The 18,418-nt window shown below is 51.0% G+C and overlaps 1 protein-coding gene across 1 annotated transcript; it reads left to right on the top strand.

Moving 5' to 3' along the window:
* Positions 1 to 5,852: 5,852 nt before the first annotated feature.
* Positions 5,853 to 15,989, top strand: RAPSN (receptor associated protein of the synapse). Its single transcript, XM_059069604.2, has 8 exons — positions 5,853 to 6,255; positions 6,820 to 7,158; positions 12,361 to 12,519; positions 13,064 to 13,162; positions 13,238 to 13,360; positions 13,862 to 13,915; positions 15,169 to 15,368; positions 15,817 to 15,989. Exons 1-8 carry the CDS (start codon positions 6,064 to 6,066, stop codon positions 15,887 to 15,889), a joined length of 1,239 nt encoding a protein of 412 aa, XP_058925587.1. The 5' UTR covers positions 5,853 to 6,063; the 3' UTR covers positions 15,890 to 15,989.
* Positions 15,990 to 18,418: the final 2,429 nt, after the last annotated feature.

The following is an 18,418-nucleotide window of genomic DNA, read 5'->3' as shown; positions in this document are numbered from 1 at the left end:
AATTGAAAACTTCATCTCTCAGTTTCACCATGAAGTCGCACGTGACTAGTGGCTGTCATGTTGGACGGTGCAGGACAAAGAACATTTCCATCGTCACAGTCAGTTACGGTGGTTGGGACTGTTCTGGAGAGTTACTTAGCTTTTTTTCTTTTTTTTGGGGGGGGGGAGGGTACGCGGGCCTCTCACTGTCGTGGCCTCTCCCGTTGCGGAGCACAGGCTCCGGACGCGCAGGCTCAGCGGCCATGGCTCACGGGCCCAGCCGCTCCGTGGCATGTGGGATCTTCCCGGACCGGGGCACGAACCCGTGTCCCCTGCATCGGCAGGCGGACTCTCAGCCACTGCACCACCAGGGAAGCCCTGTTACTTAGCTCTTAAGAAAACAGGACAGCTACCATTTATGAGTTGTAGCCCCTGTACTAGTCCACCCAGCAACTGGCAGCATAGGAAGATGGAGACTGAGACAGAGACACTGCAGTTCTTCTCTGTCACAGCTATACTAGGAGAGTGGATTTTAACCCAGGTCAACCTGACTCCAGTAACCCTGCAGAGCATATTCCTCTGGGAGTGAATGGTGGACTTTGGGGGCCCTGGTTTAAGTTCCACCTTTAGAGTGGAGCTTCGTGAAGGCGGGGACCATGTACCTAATGTTCTTCACAGGAGCCTTAGGAGCTGGTAGATAATAAGCATCAAGGAGACGTTTAATGAGTGAGTAAATGAACAAATAAATATCAAAAGATGACAGTTGCTTTTGTCCAAGAACTTCCAGACGTGCTTTTTTCCCCAACTACATTACATTCGAGTTTTATTTAGAAATTTCCATCCACTCCAGAAAGAAAGGGAATAACTTATTTTCATGCCTGTTTATAGATTACTAGCTACCAGCCAGTACCCAGATTCTCTGTAGGCCCTCAGTGGCTGTGAAACAAATGATGGCCAAGTCCATTAGAGCCACTTTACAAGAATTCTGCTAATACAGCTTCCTGCCCCATGAGGAAATTGGTGGAGGGGAACCTACGTGTGGTCCTCCAGCCCTGAGAGTGCCACCGACCTGGTCGTTCCTGCAGTGGACAGTGCCCAGAGCCTGGGGCTTACGTGATACAATAGCTTTTTTTTTTTTTTAATTATTTTAAGGTTTAAGGGTTTTTTTGTTGTTTTTTTTTTTTCCCAAAACATAATGTTATAGACGAGGACTTAGCCTGTGGTGGGAAAAGCTTGTGTTTAGGAGTCTCTTAATCTGATTATAATACCAGCTGTGTGACCTTGGGCAGGTGACTTGATTCAGCCTCAGATTCCTCACCTGCCAAATGGAAATGAAAACACCCACCCAGCACGGCTGGGAAGATGAGAGAGTGTCTCCAGCGTTTAGCACGCTGCCACCCTTGGCAGACATGCTCGTTCAAGTCACTAACGACCCTGAGTACGTCAGAGTTAACAGTGAGTGTTTCCCCGTCCCACAGCCCATTGATAACCGTCAAGCAGATGGGGGGAGTACGCTTCTAGAATTTCTCTCTCTATACAAAAATATGTACACATATAACGATGTTTGCTAATAAAAATGAGCTCACGCCTTAACGTACAGAGTGTTTGCATTTTTTTTCAGTTCCTTTGTCACGGGCACCCTTGCATCTGGACATGTACACTGGAATCTACCATTTTCACTTTTAGAGTCTACATAGCATTTCATGGTTTCTCAACGACTGTCCTATATTGGACACAGGTTATTTCTAGATTTTTCACTACTGTAAACTGTAAGAGCCAATGAAGGAAGGTTCAGGAGGTCCATAAGAGGGGCATTCGTGCAACATCTTGTTTTCAAAGCAAGTTCTTATTTTATCGTCTCATTTGGTTTGCAGAAAGGTAAAGCTCCATTTACAACTAGGAAAACGAATTTGTCGAGAGGGACAGACGTCCCGAGGATCCCACTAACCGTGGCAGAAGGGGCCTGGGACTGTCCCCTCCGGTTACATCTGTTGTGCAGGGGCTATAAATGCAGGGGCCAGGCAGGTGATGCAAGCCTGCGAAAGGTGGCCCATCTAAGATGACAAGTGACAGTTGGCGCAGTGTCAAGGCAAGAATAGCAAGAGGTGGGGACTGTGCGCGAACGAGAGACATTCTTGGCCTCTTGAGGCCGCACGCCACCCCCTCGACTGGTCGACACGCAGACTCACGGGCCCGGGGATTGCTTGAGCCGCCAGCCTTCAACAGAAGCGGGAAACGCCGATTCTTACGTGAAATCTCCCAGATAACAAGTGTCGCCCACCAACCTGGAAATCATCAGCCCTTGCATGCTAGATTGTGTGCCCTGCTTCGGGCCCAAACTTCATTTTCTACTTTCGATGATAAAACGGGGATCTAAAGCGTACCAGGCCGCGTAGCTGGTACCTGACCCAGCGGGCACTTGGAACAAGCCGCGAGGCTCCTGCTGTCCCATCACCCTGCGAGGTTAAGTGGCCCAGAAGAGACTCATTTTGTGACTCGCCCTCCCGGTTCCGGGGGCCTTTCGTCAGCCTTCATTGCTGGCCTTTGGTGAGCAAGGCTTGATTCCGTTCACCTTTTCCTTAGCCTTCTTTGTATACATTTCTTCGGTTCGCCCAGGCCAGAGCCTTGGAGAGCCTTCCCGGGGGGCTTGGGTGTGTCCGATGAGAAGCACTGTGGTTCCTGAAGGCGGCTGTCCAGTTCACCTTCTCTTTTCTCCCTCTCCTCTTTTCCAGGACAGTGTCATGGTTAAGAGTAGGACCACTAGAGCCACACTGCTTGGGTTCAGTCCCCGCTCTGTCTCTAGGTCGCAGTGTGCTCTTGGGCAGGTCCCTTTACCTCTGCGTGCCTCCCAGTTATCTGTAAACTGGAAGAAATGCTCAGCTTGGGAAATGTTCGTTGTTACACTTCTGTTGGTCTCCTCTCACTCTGCCAGAGGCTGTGCAGGTGCTGGGTGGTACAAGGACCGCACCGTTGCCCTAAAGGAGCATGACCTTGACCTGTGTGCAGTGATCAGCAAATGGTTGACTCTGGGGCAGAGGAGACTGTCAAGGTTTTGAGTTTTGCAGTCATTCGCGTTCCCAGGTACCCGTGTTCCAGATTCCTTTGGGATGCTGAGGCAAACTGCCCACCTCCCTTCCCTCCTGTCAAAGACTCAGCTCGAACTCGTGGCTGGACTATACTTGGTCTACAAGTAGGAGAGAATCTGCTGGCTCTTCAGCACTTGCCCTGTGCGCCCAGCTTCCTTCCCCTCTGGAGGTTAACTTCAACCCAGGACCCACCTCCCCAGCTGAGAGGAAGATCCCAGCCAACCGCTTTCCCAGCTTCCTGTGGTCCCGGTTCAAGAGCACTTCCCCTGGGGCGTCCCAGTATCCTTGTGGAGTCCCAAGGGCTCCTCCTCCATCCCCCCGACCTATGCTGAGCAGGCGCCCCTGCCTCACTCCCAGATTGCCCCACTCTGGACCCATTTTGCGTGCAGCAAACAGGAAGTCCTCTCTGCCTCTACTCACGTTTCCCCAGGATGAGGCAGACATGGCAGATCGGCTGTCAGCCTGGAGCGGTTGCTTTAAATTTCAAAATTAAACTTTCACTTCTCCCCATTTTTTCCCCATGAATTTAACATATTTATTGAGTGGCCACTGTGTGCCAGGTCTTGCTCTGGAGACATAGTGATGAATGAGATGAAGTCCCTGCCCACACATCTGAGTGGGGGAAACAGACACTAAGCCAATAACCTCATTAATGAATAAGATAAATCTTGTATCAGAATGGAACGTAATTCTCTATGAGTGTAATAAGTGTAATAATTCCTCTAATGACCTCATTTTACCTTTTTAAAGTTGGTGTCTCCAGGGAATTCCCTGGCGGTCCAGTGGTTAGGACTCCGTGCTCTCACTGCATAGGGCCCGGGTTCGATCCCTGGTCAGGGAACTAAAGTCCCACAAGCCAGGTGGCACAGGCAAAAAAAAAAGATGGTGTCTCCAATGCACATTCCGAGGTTGGGGGGTGTGGTCTACATATCAACACCAACATATGAACGGGGGCACAATTCAGCACCCCCTAACACGAAGGAATGGGGGGTGACTGCGAATGAGCACAGGAATTCTTTTCAAGGTGATGAAAATGTTCTGATATTAGAAATGTGTGCTGATCAATGCACAAATTTGTGCATACAGGCACACCTCGAAAATACTGCAGGTTTGGTCCCAGACCACCACAGTAAAACGAACATCACAATAAAGCAAGTCACATGAATTTTTTGGTTTCCCAGTGCATATAAAAGTTACGTCTGTGCTATACTGTAGTCTATTAAGTGTGCAACAGCATTATGTCTAAAAACACAATGTTCAGACCTAAACTAAAAAATCTTTTATTGCTAAAAATGCTAACCATCCTCTGAGCCTTCAGTGAGTCATAGTAGTAACATCAAAGATCACTGATTACACCTCACCATAAGAAACATAATAATAATAATGAAAGAGCTTGACATATTATGAGAACTGCCAAAAGAGAATTGCCAAAATGTGACACAGAGACAAGAAGTGAGCATATGTTGTTGGAAAAATGGTGCCGATAGACTTGCTCGATGCTGGTTTGCCACAAATCTTCAATTTGTAAAAAACAAAATATCTGCAAAGTGCAATAAAACAAGATATGCTTGTATACTAAAAGCCAGCGTCCACTCCGAAAGGGCAAATTTGCCCTGGGGCAATAAGGAGTCTGGTTTGCCGAGAGGGAAGAGAAAGATGGGGTGAGTCGAGCTGGTGGGGACGGCAGGAGCCTCTCTCAACCCCATGAGCCCCAGTACCTCACTGGTCTGCTCCCTATATAAGACTTTGCCCTTCTCCACGGTGTCTGGCATTGAAACTCACTGTAAGGGACCCTTTCAAACTGGGACTGGGATTGGAATTGGGTATCTTTCAAACCTTCAAAGAGCAACTTCTGTTCCTCATGCGCAGTTTGCCATGGAGCATACGGAGGCAGCTCTAGATAACCTCTTGCTTATTGTCACATAGTGTTTCCTGGGTGTCAGGCACTGTTCTCAGTCCTTGTCAATTACTAAGTCATTTAGTTCCAGCAGTCCAGTGGTTAAAGACTTCGCCTTCCAACGCAGGGGGTATGGGTTCGATCCCTGGTCAGAGAGCTAAGGTCCCACATGGCTTGTGGGCAAAAAGCCAAAACATAAAACAGAAGCAATATTGTAACAAATTCAATAAAGACTTTAAAGAATGGTCCACATCAAAAAGAAAGAAATCTTAAAAAAAAAAAAAAATCCAGTAAAGTAGGAGCCATCAGTCTCCTGCCCAAAGTGACGCTGCCCATACAGATAATGAACGGCGGGGTCAGAATTCAAACCCCGGCAGCCTGGCTCCAGGGTCCACGCTGTTACCCACCACACCGTGCGGCTCATAGCAAGCCTGTGGGTTAGGGTTTATTAGCCTATTGCAGCCTCATTTTACAGATGAGGAAACTGAGGCCCAGAGAGGTGAACGACTTGTTGGCTGGGGTTGGACTGTGAGTTAGGACACGTTGGGATGGCGTGGGCATGTGCACGGGTGAGGGACCTCGGCGCCCAGTGACTCACAGGAACAGAGCCTGGGGTCAGTGGGTCTGGGGGGAAGGTTGTGATGGGGAGAGGCCCCAGCCTCGCTGCTGCCTGTGTGCCCAGCCGCATCCCTGCTTCTTCCAGCTCTCAGCCCAGCCCCGGAGGCGGCTCCTTGGCAAGGCTGCGGGGAGGGCCTGCCTGGCCAGGAGGCTCAGGGCCAGTATCAGAGGTGCTGAAGAGACGCCCAAGGGGATGCCTGGTGGGGCAGGCACCTTCCTCCCAGCTCGGGGGGGTGGGTGTGGCGAGGCCCGCGCGTGACCTTGTGGCTGACATTCCTTGGTGGCCACGTGGCCCCAACTGGCAGGGACAGCTGCGGACGGCGCCGGACCAGCTTTGTTCGCAGGGTGGCGCCTGCTCTCCATCCAGACCCTGCTCCTTCTGGGGGCTCGGTGGGCAGCTGGCGCCGTGGGCCCCCCGCCATGAGTGTCTAGAGGCACGGAGCCACCGGGGTCTCTCTGGAGGAGGCTCGGGGCGCTGGGAGGATGGGGCAGGACCAGACGAAGCAGCAGATCGCGAAGGGGCTCCAGCTGTACCAGTCTAACCAGACAGAGAAGGCGCTGCAGGTGTGGACGAAGGTGCTGGAGAAGAGCTCGGACCTCGTGGGGCGTTTCCGCGTGCTGGGCTGCCTGGTCACGGCCCACTCGGAGATGGGCCGCTATAAGGAGATGCTGAAGGTGGGAGCGCCGCGGCCGGGCTGGGAGGGCGGGGCCGGGGCGGGATTTCTCCCAGGCCTCCCAGCCCCCCTCCCGCCTCCTCAGGCTCCCCTGTATCCCACAGGCTAGTGGCTGGGGCCTGAGGCTCTGAATCCACTGGGTCTTGGCTTTGGATTTGGGCCTGTGGCCTTGAACTCCGGTGTCTGAAGCTCTGAGACTGAGGTTCTGGGAGCTGAAGGCCAGGTCTCAGAGTCAAGGTTCCAGCCTTCCTGTTTGGGGTTCTGAGTCTGAGCCTACGGGGCGCTGGCTCCAGGTTTGAGGCTGGGGACGGGTGGGTGGCGGAGACTGCAGACCTAGGCTCAGGATGGAGAGGTGAAAGCTGTGGGTCTGGGTTTGGGAGGCGGAGGCTCCTGGGCTGCAGCTTCTGGGGCTTCCGGGACTGGGGAGCAGGGAACGCATCTGAGGCCAAGGGTGGACGCTCTGGGCCTGAGGCTTTGGGCTGTGAGGCTTGGAGGGACGGAGGAGGCTCGGGTCCAAGGCTCAGGGCCCAGGCTGACGCTCCCGGCCTGCCACCCTGGCGGGCAGTTTGCTGTGGTGCAGATCGACACGGCTCGGGAGCTGGAGGACGCCGACTTCCTCCTGGAGAGCTACCTGAACCTGGCGCGCAGCAACGAGAAGCTGTGCGAGTTTCACAAGACCGTCTCCTACTGCAAGACCTGCCTCGGCCTGCCCGGCACCCGGGCAGCCTCCCAGCTCGGGGGCCAGGTCAGCCTGAGCATGGGCAACGCCTTCCTGGGCCTCAGCCTCTTCCAGAAGGCCCTGGAGAGCTTCGAGAAGGCCCTGCGCTATGCCCACAACAACGATGACACCATGCTCGAGTGCCGTGTCTGCTGCAGCCTGGGCAGCTTCTATGCCCAGGTCAAGGTGGGCCCGGCCCCCCAGGGAGGGCGGTAGAGTCTCGGGCTCCCTGAGAGTCTCCCGTGAGCCGCGCTCCCTGTTGCATCACCTCATTCAGTCCTCCCATTTAAGTAGGGGATGAGGCAGACGGAAGCCTGGGAGGGAAAAGACAGCCAGGAAGTAAAGACATGGCCAGGCAGGGCAGAGCCAGAATTCAAGCTTTGATCTGTCTGACTTCCTGGGGGAATGGGAAGCTCCTATGTGAGGACAGGCCGTGAACCTGTACTGCCACGTGTTTGCTGTGTGATCCTGGGCAAGTCACCTCTCCTCTCTGAACCTATGAAATGAAGGAGAATGGAACCCACCTTACGGCGTGGTTGTAAGGATTCATTCATCAAATACGTACTGAGAATCTATGATATCCCAGGCATTGATGGCCTAGGGTGCAACAGTGAAAACAACAGCCAAGCCCCTGGGGTCATGAACCTTGTATTCTAGCTGGGGGAGAAAGACAGATAAATGCAGTCAGCAAATCAAGTATACAGCATGGTGGAAAGTGCCCAGGAAAAAGGCGAACAGGGAAAGGGGGTTGGAAGTGCTGAGGATGAGGTGTTGCAATTTCAAACAGCGTGGTTGGAAGGCCTTGTAAGGGTGATGATGTCTGATGTCTTGGAGGAGGTGAGAGGGTGAACCATGCAGAAATCTGGCAAAAGAATGAAAAAGAGGGAACAGTTAAAGCACAGCTCTGCCCTTGGGGGACCTCACCCAGTATGTTGCAGGAAGGATGGAGGCCAGCATGGCTGCAGCAGGTGTGTGAAAAGAAGGTAGGTGGTGGTGGGGTCAGAGAGGTAAGGGGGAACGGAGATGGCGGATTGAGTAGAAACTGATGGGGCCAGTGACCTCAGGCTTTTGGTCCTGAGCATTTGCTCTCTTTCCCCAGAGGCATCTAGGCTGTGCTTGGCCCATGGGGGATGTTAGTGCCTGGCACATAGTAGATGCTTAAAAAATCCTGGAGAGTGTAAATGCTGATGGATCAGAGGTGGACGTATGAGGAAGTGAGAGTCATCCACGACCACACTGAGGGTTTTGCTTTCAGCAACTAGATGTATGGGGAAGCCATTCAGTGAGATGCGGTGGGATTGGAGAGGGATAGGGGTGTTTTATAACTTTTTTTATTAGGAAGAAAATTAACCATGCAGGAAAGCAGAATAATATAATGAATCTCCATATACCCACTACTTAGATTTAACGATTATTAATATTTTGCCATATTTGACTTACATATTTTTCACTGAAGTGTTGCGATACAAAATTACAGACATCATGATATTTTACCCCGAAGTAATTCTGTATGCATTTCTGGAAAGAAAAGAAAAAAAAAGACCATTTTCTGATATAAGGACACTTTCTTACATAATCACAATACTATTTATCACACACACCATGGTGAACATTACCTCTTAAATTTCTCGACTTATCCTGAGAATATGCCTTTATCCTCGGCTTGCTTGAATTGGAACACAAACAAGAACCACACACTGCAGTGGTTATTATGTCTCCCGAGTCTCTTTCTATAGAGAATTCCTACCCTTCCCTTTATTTTCCATGGTTTATTGAGGAAGCCGGATTAATTGCCTTGTAGAATGTTCCATCTCATTGTCTCATTGCTTCCTCAAGGAGTCATGTAAGTTGTTTCTTTGTCTCCATTACTCTCTATGAACTAGAACTTACATGACCTGGTAAGATTTAGGTCACGCGTTTCTGGTGAGAATACTGTGCAAGCGAGGCTGCGCGCTTCATGTCACATCATATCGGTAGTTAAGGGAGTGACCACCTGATCCCACTGTTTTCAGCTTTGCCGTCTTCCTTTCACGACCAGTAGGTTAACTTGTGGGGTGACACTTTGGCTGTGAATATTCAGTTCTGCAACAACATTTTCCGTAATGGTTTGAGCATCCATTGATGTTTGTTGCCTGAATCAATTCTTTTATTTCAACTCTCATGAAAGGGTGATTTCCAGGTTCTATCATGCCTTCTGCAATTATTAGCTGGGATTTTTCTATAAGGAAGAACTTTCCCTCATTAATTGGAGCTAGTTGATTACTCTGAAATACAGTTCCTTAAGGAAAGGCAGAATATATACTTTTTCCCTGTCCTTTAATTACCACTTTTCAGAATAATGAGTTGATGCGACAGGTGCCTTCAATGATCACACTTACTTGTTTTGCTTCCTCTTTTTGGAGTATCGTTGTGAAATCATGGATTTCAAAAACTATTCAGTACTCGTCAGTTAGTTGCAATCATTGTTACTTTTGATGCTCGTATTATCTTAATTTTCGTCAGTGGAATTCTCTTCAATATGGCTCCTGTGTCCTTTTGACGAGACTTCATTTAGTCTTTGAAAGAAAGCATTTTTGTCTTCTGGCACAACAGCCTGTCCCACACTCGTTTTGTATACTTTCGTCCCTCGGTATCTGCGGAGGATGGGTTCCAGGATCCCCCAGGACACCAAAATCTGGGAATGCTCAAGTCTCTTATTTGCATAAAATCTACATACATTCCCTCCACCCCATACTTTAAATCATCTCTAGATTACTTATAATACCTAATACAATGTAAATGCTATGTAAATATAAACTGGTGTGTGGCAAATTCAAGTTCTGCTTTTTGGAAACTTTCTGGATTTTTCCCCCCAATGTTTTCAACCCTCGGTTGGTTGAATTCAAGGATGTGGAACCCTCGGATACAGAGGGCCCACGCTATTTCCTACTCCAAGCCTGGAGCCAGCCATTCCTCTGGGCCCTTTTTCAGTAGGAAATGGTATTTAAAGACCAAACGTGGGCTCTCGGGGTGCTCCTGGCTACTGGGTTGTTGTTGCTATTTATTAAATCTCTTCCGTTGTGAGGACAACTATTTCCAATTCAAATCCAATGTTTCAGGATTTTCCTTAATTTATTTCAGACTTGATTCTCTTTTCTCTTAGACTGAAAATCTTGGTTTCTAAATATTTACTTTATCCTACAAAGTACATAAAATAATTTCAAAAGACAATACCAATGTTGTCTTACTCAAAAAAAAAAATGACGAATGAGGTTTGATTTCTCTGCCATTCTATTGTCTTTATACTATTTCCCACTATGGCTGAACTGTTCAAGTATATATTTTAAGGTCCTTTGAAATAATAAATTTTCTGTATGGCTATGTTAATATATAACATATATATTATAATATGTAATATATTAATATATATTATAAAACAATCGTAATATACTACGATATAATATTATATACGTATGATTAGAATTGATTATAATATTAATATAATGATATACAGTTAAGATCATTTGTTTCCATTTTCTATTTTTAAGGTTTTTTAAATTAAATTTAATGTTTTAAAGTCTGTAAAACATTTACATGGCTTCAAGTTAAAAAGTACATAGTAGGGACTTCCCTGGTGGTCCAGGTGAGACTCCATGCTCCCAATGCGGGGGGGGCTCCCCGCGTTCGAGCCCTGGTCGGGGAGCTGGATCCAGCATGCGCGCTGCAGCCGAGAGTCCGCATGCCCCAACGAGGATCCCACGTGCTACAGCTAAGACCAGGTGCAGCCAAAAATAAATAAATTTATAAAAAGTACATAGTACAAATTAAGTATGTTAGGAACAGGTTTTTATTTGGGGTTACTGAGAGTTCTCTTTTGGTCATATTAACTTGTTAGATTTTTTTTTTTTTTTTTTTTTTGCGGTACGCGGGCCTCTCACTGTTGTGGCCTCTCCCGTTGCGGAGCACAGGCTCCGGACGTGCAGGCTCAGCGGCCATGGCTCACGGGCCCAGCCGCTCCGCGGCACGTGGGATCTTCCCGGACCGGGGCACGAACCCGCGTCCCCTGCATCGGCAGGCGGACTCTCAACCACTGCGCCACCAGGGAAGCCCAACTTGTTAGATATTAAATAAAAATTCAAATAGGTTTTCTACAAAGAACAGAGAAGTGGGGCTGTAGCTTAATGGGACATGAGGTCAAAGAAGGTTATTTGATTTTTATTTTTGTTTTTGTTTTTCAAATGAGATAAGAAATGCCAGGCTCTGATTTTACATTGATAGGAATGCTTCAGTAGAAAGAGACCGGGGAGGGGGTTCCAGAGCCCACATGGAGGGGGTCATGTTTAATTTTATAGGAGCAGGGAGTAGCAGGACGGAGGCAGTGTGGGAACAGATCTGGTGGCTTTGACGGATAAGGTGGATAAGGGAGCTCCTCTCTGATCTTCTTCTCTTTTTTAAAAAATTATTTATTTATTTATTTATTTTTGGCTGCATTGGGTCTTTGTTGCTTCACGCGGGCTTTCTCTAGTTGCAGTGAGCGGGGGCTACTCTTCGTTGCGGTGCGCGAGCTTCTCATGGCGGTGGCTTCTCTTGTTGTGGAGCACGGGCTCTAGGCGCGCAGGCTTCAGTAGTTGTGGTGCACAGTCTCAGTAGTTGTGGCATGCGGGCTCAGTAGTTGTGGCTCACAGGCTCTGGAGCACAGGCTCAGTAGTTGTGGTGCACGGGCTTAGTTGCTCTGCGGCATGTGGGATCTTCCTGGACCAGGGCCCCCGCATCGGCAGGCGGATTCTTAACCACTGCGCCACCAGGGAAGTCCCTCTTCTGTTTTCTTAATGGTGCATAAGGTGAGCTCATGTGCTAATAATGGACCGGTTGAGAAGACATTTGGCAGTTTGAGGAGAAAGAAAGGTGAGAGGATGATTTCTTCACCTCCGTGAGTCTGTCCCAATGTTCTTTGAGCTGACTGTGCTGGCAGTCACCGAACATTCAGTGACGACTGGGTGCCAGGGAGCAAACTCCAGCGGGGTTGGAGTGGGCTCTGATATCCTCACCACCACCCTTCTGTGTGTCTCTGAAGCCGAGGGGCCCAACTGGGACTGGGTGAGAGGAGAAGCCAACTGTATTTTCTTCCTTCTCATTCATTCATTCAGTAAATACTTACTAAGTGCCAGGAACGGTGCTAGCCTCTTGCCATACATCAGCAAACCAGATGAAAACCCCTGTATTCATGGAGCCCACACCTGTGCACTGGCTGTTCCCTCTTGTCTGGATCACTCTTTCCCTGGACACCAGAATGAATGAATGAATGAATGAATGAATGAACGAACACGCAGTGGAGCGTTCCACTTAGGGGCGGCCCCTGCCTCTCAGTGTGCCCCCACCCATCCCACCCCCTCCCTGTGTCCCCTGCAGGACTACGAGAAAGCCCTGTTCTTCCCCTGCAAGGCTGCAGAGCTCGTCAACGACTACGGCAAAGGCTGGAGCCTCAAGTACCGGGCTATGAGCCAGTACCACATGGCTGTGGCGTATCGCCTGCTGGGCCACCTGGGCAGTGCCATGGAGTGCTGTGAGGTGGGGCAGCAGGGAAGGGGGGAAGTGTAGGCGGGGTCTGGGCCCAGGGCCTCTTCCTGCCAACTCAGCCCACTGAGGCCCCCAAGCCTTGCCCCTGGCCCCTCCTCTCTACAGCTGAGCCCCTGAAGGATGTATGTGTTCCCCAGTCCCCCTGCCCCAAACCTCATTCCCTTCTAGTCTGTTTTCAGGGGAGGGCACTTCCCTCTCCGCCCCCCCCGGACCCCTGCCAAAAAAAGTGCCCTTATGGGGCACTTTAAGTAGGAAGAGAGCCGGTCTCTGGAGTTCTACTGATCTGGGTTCGAATCCCAACTTTGCCACTTAATAACCTGGTGACCTTGGTCAAGTCACTTCTGTTTTCAGAGCCTCAGTTTCCAGTGCTCTCAGACCTCAGTGGTTCAGTGCATGGGCCTCAGCACCATGAAAGGTGTATCGGGCTCTGAGGATGTTGGTGACCCTGAACTGCCCATCAGAGGGGCCCAGTGGGTGAAGGCACCCCAGTGGTGGGGGCAGACGAGCAGGTCTGAGTGGCTGGCCTCTGTCACAGGAGTCGATGAAGATTGCACTGCAGCATGGGGACCGGCCACTGCAGGCCCTCTGCCTGCTCTGCTTTGCTGACATCCACCGGAGCCGTGGGGACCTGGAGGTGAGGTCGCCGGGATGCAGGGGGAGGTGGCGCGAGCCTGGCCTGGCCTGACTCCACCCTGACCTGTCTGTGCAGACAGCCTTCCCCAGGTACGACTCTGCCATGAGCATCATGACCGAGATTGGAAACCGCCTGGGGCAGGTTCAGGTGCTGCTGGGTGTGGCCAAGTGCTGGGTGGCCAGGAAGGCGCCGGATAAGGTGAGGTGGACCCCTTTCCTGCAGCCCCCAGCTCTCCTCAGTGTGCCCACCTGAGGCCAGTAGGTCAACCAACAACGTGTGGAGCTGGTTCTGGGCTGGACTCTTTCAGACACTTTGTCTAACATCAGCCTCACCCCAGTCCCATGAGGCCAGGGGATTCCAGATCATTTTCCAGGCTCAGAGAAGGTCCATGACTTGCCCAGTCAAACAGCTAGTAAAGGGCCAGGCCTGGGGTTTGCACTCAGGACACTTTAACTGCCTCCTATGATTTCATGACACCTCGTGAAATACGAATGTTCTTCCCATTCTGTATCTGAGTAAACTGAGGCAGCTCTGGTGACTGTACCCCAGCCTTTTCCTCTTACCTTCACACACAGGGCAGCTGCCCAGCGGTGCTGCCGTGGGCCCCAGACCCACCCCTCCCTACCCCTTCCTTCCCTGGGAGCCAAGGCCTCTGTCAGACAGCTCTGCCTGCAGCCCTGGCCTGTGCTCACCTTCCAGGCTCTGGATGCCATCGAGAGAGCCCAGGACCTGGCCGAGGAGGTGGGGAACAAGGTCAGAACTGAGTCTGTCTTCTGGGTCTGGAGTGAAGAGCCCAAGGTGGGATCTTGGGTGTGTGGGGAGGCCCCCCTGAGCCTTCTCATGCCCTGAGCCCCTCCTGATCTCCAGGAGCTGCCCCCATCATCCCCAGACCCTGGCTGTTTCTCTTCCACCCAGAGAGCACTTCGGAGGGCAGGGCAAGAATTCCATAGCTCAGGGGCTATCAGAATTCCTCAGAGGTTTCCTGATGGTCATTAAAACTCCTAACAGTGGCCTGCACTCATACAGAGATGGGCATCGCAGGTCTCTTCTAGGTATCGGTTCCAGGCCTCACTGACTCCCTGCAAGGTGGGTACAGCAAAAGGCCCATTTTACAGATGAGGAAAGTGAGGCTCAGAGACTTGCTCAAGGTCCCACACCTGGTAACTGGTCTGTCTGAACTCCAAAGCCCGTGTTCCTTTCATAGTATATGTGACCTCTCCAAATTTGATAATCATATCCAAACCTTTAAATGTTGAAAATAACCTCAGTGTTTCTCAAAGTCTTCTAGAAGATGTGCATTTCTCAGGGATCAGGTGCACAGTCCAATTCACATGCCAAATATATGTGCCTTGGCTGGATGATAGCTGCTTCGGTTTACTCAGATATCTCAGGCTCTTCAGAAGTGCTGATGAAGGCTTCCCTGGTGGCGCAGTGGTTGAGAGTCCGCCTGCTGATGCAGGGGACACGGGTTCGTGCCCCGGTCCAGGAGGATCTCTCATGCCGTGGAGCGGCTGGGCCCGTGAGCCGTGGCCGCTGAGCCTGCGCGTCCGGAGCCTGTGCTCCGCAACGGGAGAGGCCACAACAGTGAGAGGCCCGCGTACCGCAAAAAAAAAAAAAAAGAAGAAGTGCTGATGAGCTACTGTGTGTATTTAATTAACAAAAACAGGACAGAAAATTAATTATTATGAAGTCAGTGCAGCAGGTTTGGTCAATAAAATCCTTCAAAAACATGGAGGCCCCAGTGGGTTCTAGGAGTAAGGGTCACCCATCTCACCTACCTCCTTTCTGCGTGAGGGGAAACCAAGGCCCAGAGAGGGCAGGACGTTTTTCCTAGGCCCACCAGCAAGGCAGGAGTGCAGCCAGGACAGGACCCCTGTGTACCGACCAGCCGGTGGCCCTGTGGGGACAGCTTTTTGGGCTGGGCAAGGAGGGAAGCAGGGCAGCTGCTCACTAGCACTGACTTGTCTCCTCCCCACGTGCCACTGTCCCGGCCGCACCGGCCTCAGCTGGGCCAGCTCAAGCTGCACTGCCTGAGCGAGAGCATCTACCGCAGCAGAGGTCTGCAGCGGGAGCTGCGTGCCCACGTCGTGCGCTTCCATGAGTGCGTGGAGGAGACAGAGCTCTACTGCGGCCTGTGCGGCGAGTCCATAGGCGAGAAGAATAGCCGGCTGCAGGCTCTTCCCTGCTCCCACATCTTCCACCTCAGGTGAGTGCCCCGCCGGTGGGCGCGAAGCACTCGGGGCCTCTCTGGGGCCTAGTCGCAATAGTAATACGAGCAGCAAAGCCTTACACAGTGCTTTCGGCATCCCATGCCTGTTCTAAGCGTCTCCTGTTAACTCAGTGAATCCTCCCAGTAGTCCTATGAGGTGGATGTTCTATTATTCTTCCCAAAGAGGACCAGAGAGGCCTCTCAAAGCTCATGGGATTTAGATGCCCAGGGCCGGAGCTGCCTCCATCACAACCTCCTGACTCCCAGCCCAGGCTCTGCCCTGGAGGCCTCCCCAGGCAGAGTGCGAGGGGCCAGCGGGGCTGCTGGCAGGAGCCTGGGGGCTGTGGATACCTCCTGCACCTGCAGAGGAGGGGAGAGGAGAGAGGGCCAGGCCCAGGATGGGAGGACAGGCCCGCTGAGTGGACAGGGCCCTTTGCTTCCCCAGGTGCCTGCAGAACAACAGGACGCGGAGCTGCCCCAACTGCCACCGCTCATCCATGAAGCCTGGCTTTGTGTGACCCCGTCAGGCCGTGGGCTTCGGCCTCCTCCAGGCCCAGCTGCCCTCCCCCACCTCTTTGTACTTTGCTCTTTACAGAAAAATAAACCGTTTGTACCTGGTCCCAGCCATCCTGATTTTCCCTGCCCGAGGTCTGACGGGTGGCGGAGAGTGGGAGTGAGGCTCCCCACGTGAGCTTCCTCAGACACACGCGTCTCTGTGCCCATACGTAGGAGTTCCTCCAGCTGCCCTTCCAGGTTTGGGGGCTGCCACTGTGAACCAGAGGCAAGATCCTGCAGGTGAGGCGCACCTTTAAATGCTGACATTGCAGGGCTGGAGAGGAAGATGTGATGAACGGTAAACATAGTAAACCAGCAACGTAGAAAGCCTGTCAGAAAGATGTTATGGGCGGAATTGTGTCCCCCGGATTCATGTGTCGAAGCCCTAACCCCCAGCATGACTATATCAGGAGACAGGGCCAGGGCCTTTAAGGAGGTAATTAGGGTTAAATGAGGTCATGAGGATGGGGCCCTAATCCGTTAGGACTGGTGCCCTCATAAGAAGAGGGGGAAACACCAGGGAGCTTTCTCTCTCTCTCTGTGCTGCACAGAGGAAAGACTGAGGACACACTGCAACCATCTGCAAGCCAGGAAGAGAGGCCTCACCAGAAACCTGATTTCCTGGCACCTTGATGTTGGACCTCCCAGCCACCAGAACGGTGAGGAAAATACATTTCTGTTGTTTAAGCCACCCAGTCTGTGGTATTTCGTTATGGTGAAACTCATGGCAAAAACTAGCAGACTAATACAAAAGTGATAAGTGCTTTGGAACAGTAAAGAATAGAGCAGCATTCCTCTCCCTCATCTTCATTCCCTTCTCTTCTTGTCAGTCCTAAAACCGTTAGGTGGGACAAAGCAAGATAGGCATCCATGCGGAGGGGTGGCCTGCTGTGGGATATCGGAGCCCAGCTAGGTGAGGACAGTGTCCACACAAGGGAAGCCCCAGTGTGGGGAGGTAGAGCCTGTGTGGAGAGAGAAGCGTCCCCACACACATGGGTGCCTCATCCTGGAGTGTAAGAGCCCAAGTAAGGGGAGAAAAGAGTTCACGTGAGGACAAGGCCCGGTGCTGGGTATTGGGGCCAAGAAAGGTGAGGAAGATGTCCATGCACATGGGCGGTCTGGGAGCTGGAGCCTGAACAGGTCAAGGAGGGCAGCTATGCACAGGGCAGCCTGGCGTGGTGTGTCAGAGTCAGAGCAGGGTGATGAGGACACCCTGGAGGAGAAAGGCCTAGCATAGGCGCCTGAGCAAAGTGAGGAGAGCACCCACATGGTGGTGGTGGTGGGTGGGATATGGTCCAGTGCAGAGTGTCAGAGACCAAGTCAGGTAAGGAGGGCAGCTGGCATGGGCTGCTGGGGCCTAAGTGGGCTAAGGAGAAACCCAAGTGGGAGAAGGTTGGGTGTGAGGTATCAGAGCTTTCTTTCTTTCTTTCATTTTTTTTTTTTTTTTTAACTTTTTGGCCGAGCCACATGGCTTGTGGGATCCTAGTTCCCCGACGAGGGAGTGAACCCGCACCCTCAGCAGTGAAAGTGCAGAGTCCTCACCACTGGACTGCCAGGGAATTCCCTGTTAGAGCTTGAGTAGAGCAAATAGGGCATGCACATGGGGCATTTGAACAAAGATGGACTGAAGAAGGATCTGTGCCTGGAAGGGAGTGGCAATGAGAATTTGATTACATAGAAGGATTGATCAAATAAGAAAACATATTAAAGATAATGGGTGACAGGTCACTATTGAAGAAGAGAGTTACAAATAAGGAAAGGGAGAAAACCAAAGGGACCCAGTCATATTGAATTGGAATTGTAGAGATTAGTGTGAACTATTGGATTTCTAAATATATAGCTTAATAGAGAAATAAATATAGTTACAAATGTGTGTGTGTGTGTGCGCGTGCGTGCGCGCACACAAACACTCGTGCCTGGGAGTGACATGCCAGTAGCAATGAGCACATCTAGCGCCCAGATATTGGCTTCTAAGTACCATGTTCCACTAATAGAACCAAGACTCTTTGGAGAAATGGCTGATTCTAGGCCTGGATCAGGGAAAGTACAAGATGAACCTGAAATATCTTATGTCAGAAAGCAAAGAAAGCTGAAAGAATGATGAAGATAACCCAAAAGGACACAGGAACCAGAATGAATGGGTTCCCACTGGCCCATTAATAATGACTGTCTTAATCAGCTCAGGCTGCCATAACACAATACCATACACTGGGTGGCTAAAACAATTGAAATTTATTTTCTCATGGTTTTGGAGATCAGAAGTACAAGATCAAGGTGCCAGCAGGGTTGGTTCCTGGTGAGGCCCTCTTCCTGGCTTGCAGACAGCCACTTTCTCACTGTGTCCTCACATGGCGTTTTCTCTGTGCTTATGTATAGAGAGGGAGAGAGCAAGATCTTCCTCTCTTCCTCTTCTTATAAGGTCATTAATCCCATCATGAGGTCCCCACCCTCATGACCTAATTGAACCCTAATTACCTCCCAAAGGTCCCATC

This window comes from Kogia breviceps, chromosome 7, assembly GCF_026419965.1.
Source record: "Kogia breviceps isolate mKogBre1 chromosome 7, mKogBre1 haplotype 1, whole genome shotgun sequence".
Lineage (NCBI taxonomy): Eukaryota > Metazoa > Chordata > Mammalia > Artiodactyla > Physeteridae > Kogia > Kogia breviceps.
The sequence above is the reverse complement of the archived record's forward strand: the minus strand, read 5'-3'. Positions and strand labels throughout refer to the sequence as shown.

Excerpts from the sequence above, each read along its gene's own strand:
- RAPSN (XM_059069604.2), top strand. The coding sequence starts at position 6,064 with ATGGGGCAGGACCAGACGAAGCAGCAGATCGCGAAGGGGCTCCAGCTG. Across the intron at positions 7,159-12,360 it reads GCTTCTATGCCCAGGTCAAG|GACTACGAGAAAGCCCTGTT; the intron begins GTGGGCCCGGCC and ends TGTCCCCTGCAG. Across the intron at positions 15,369-15,816 it reads TCCCACATCTTCCACCTCAG|GTGCCTGCAGAACAACAGGA; the intron begins GTGAGTGCCCCG and ends TTGCTTCCCCAG.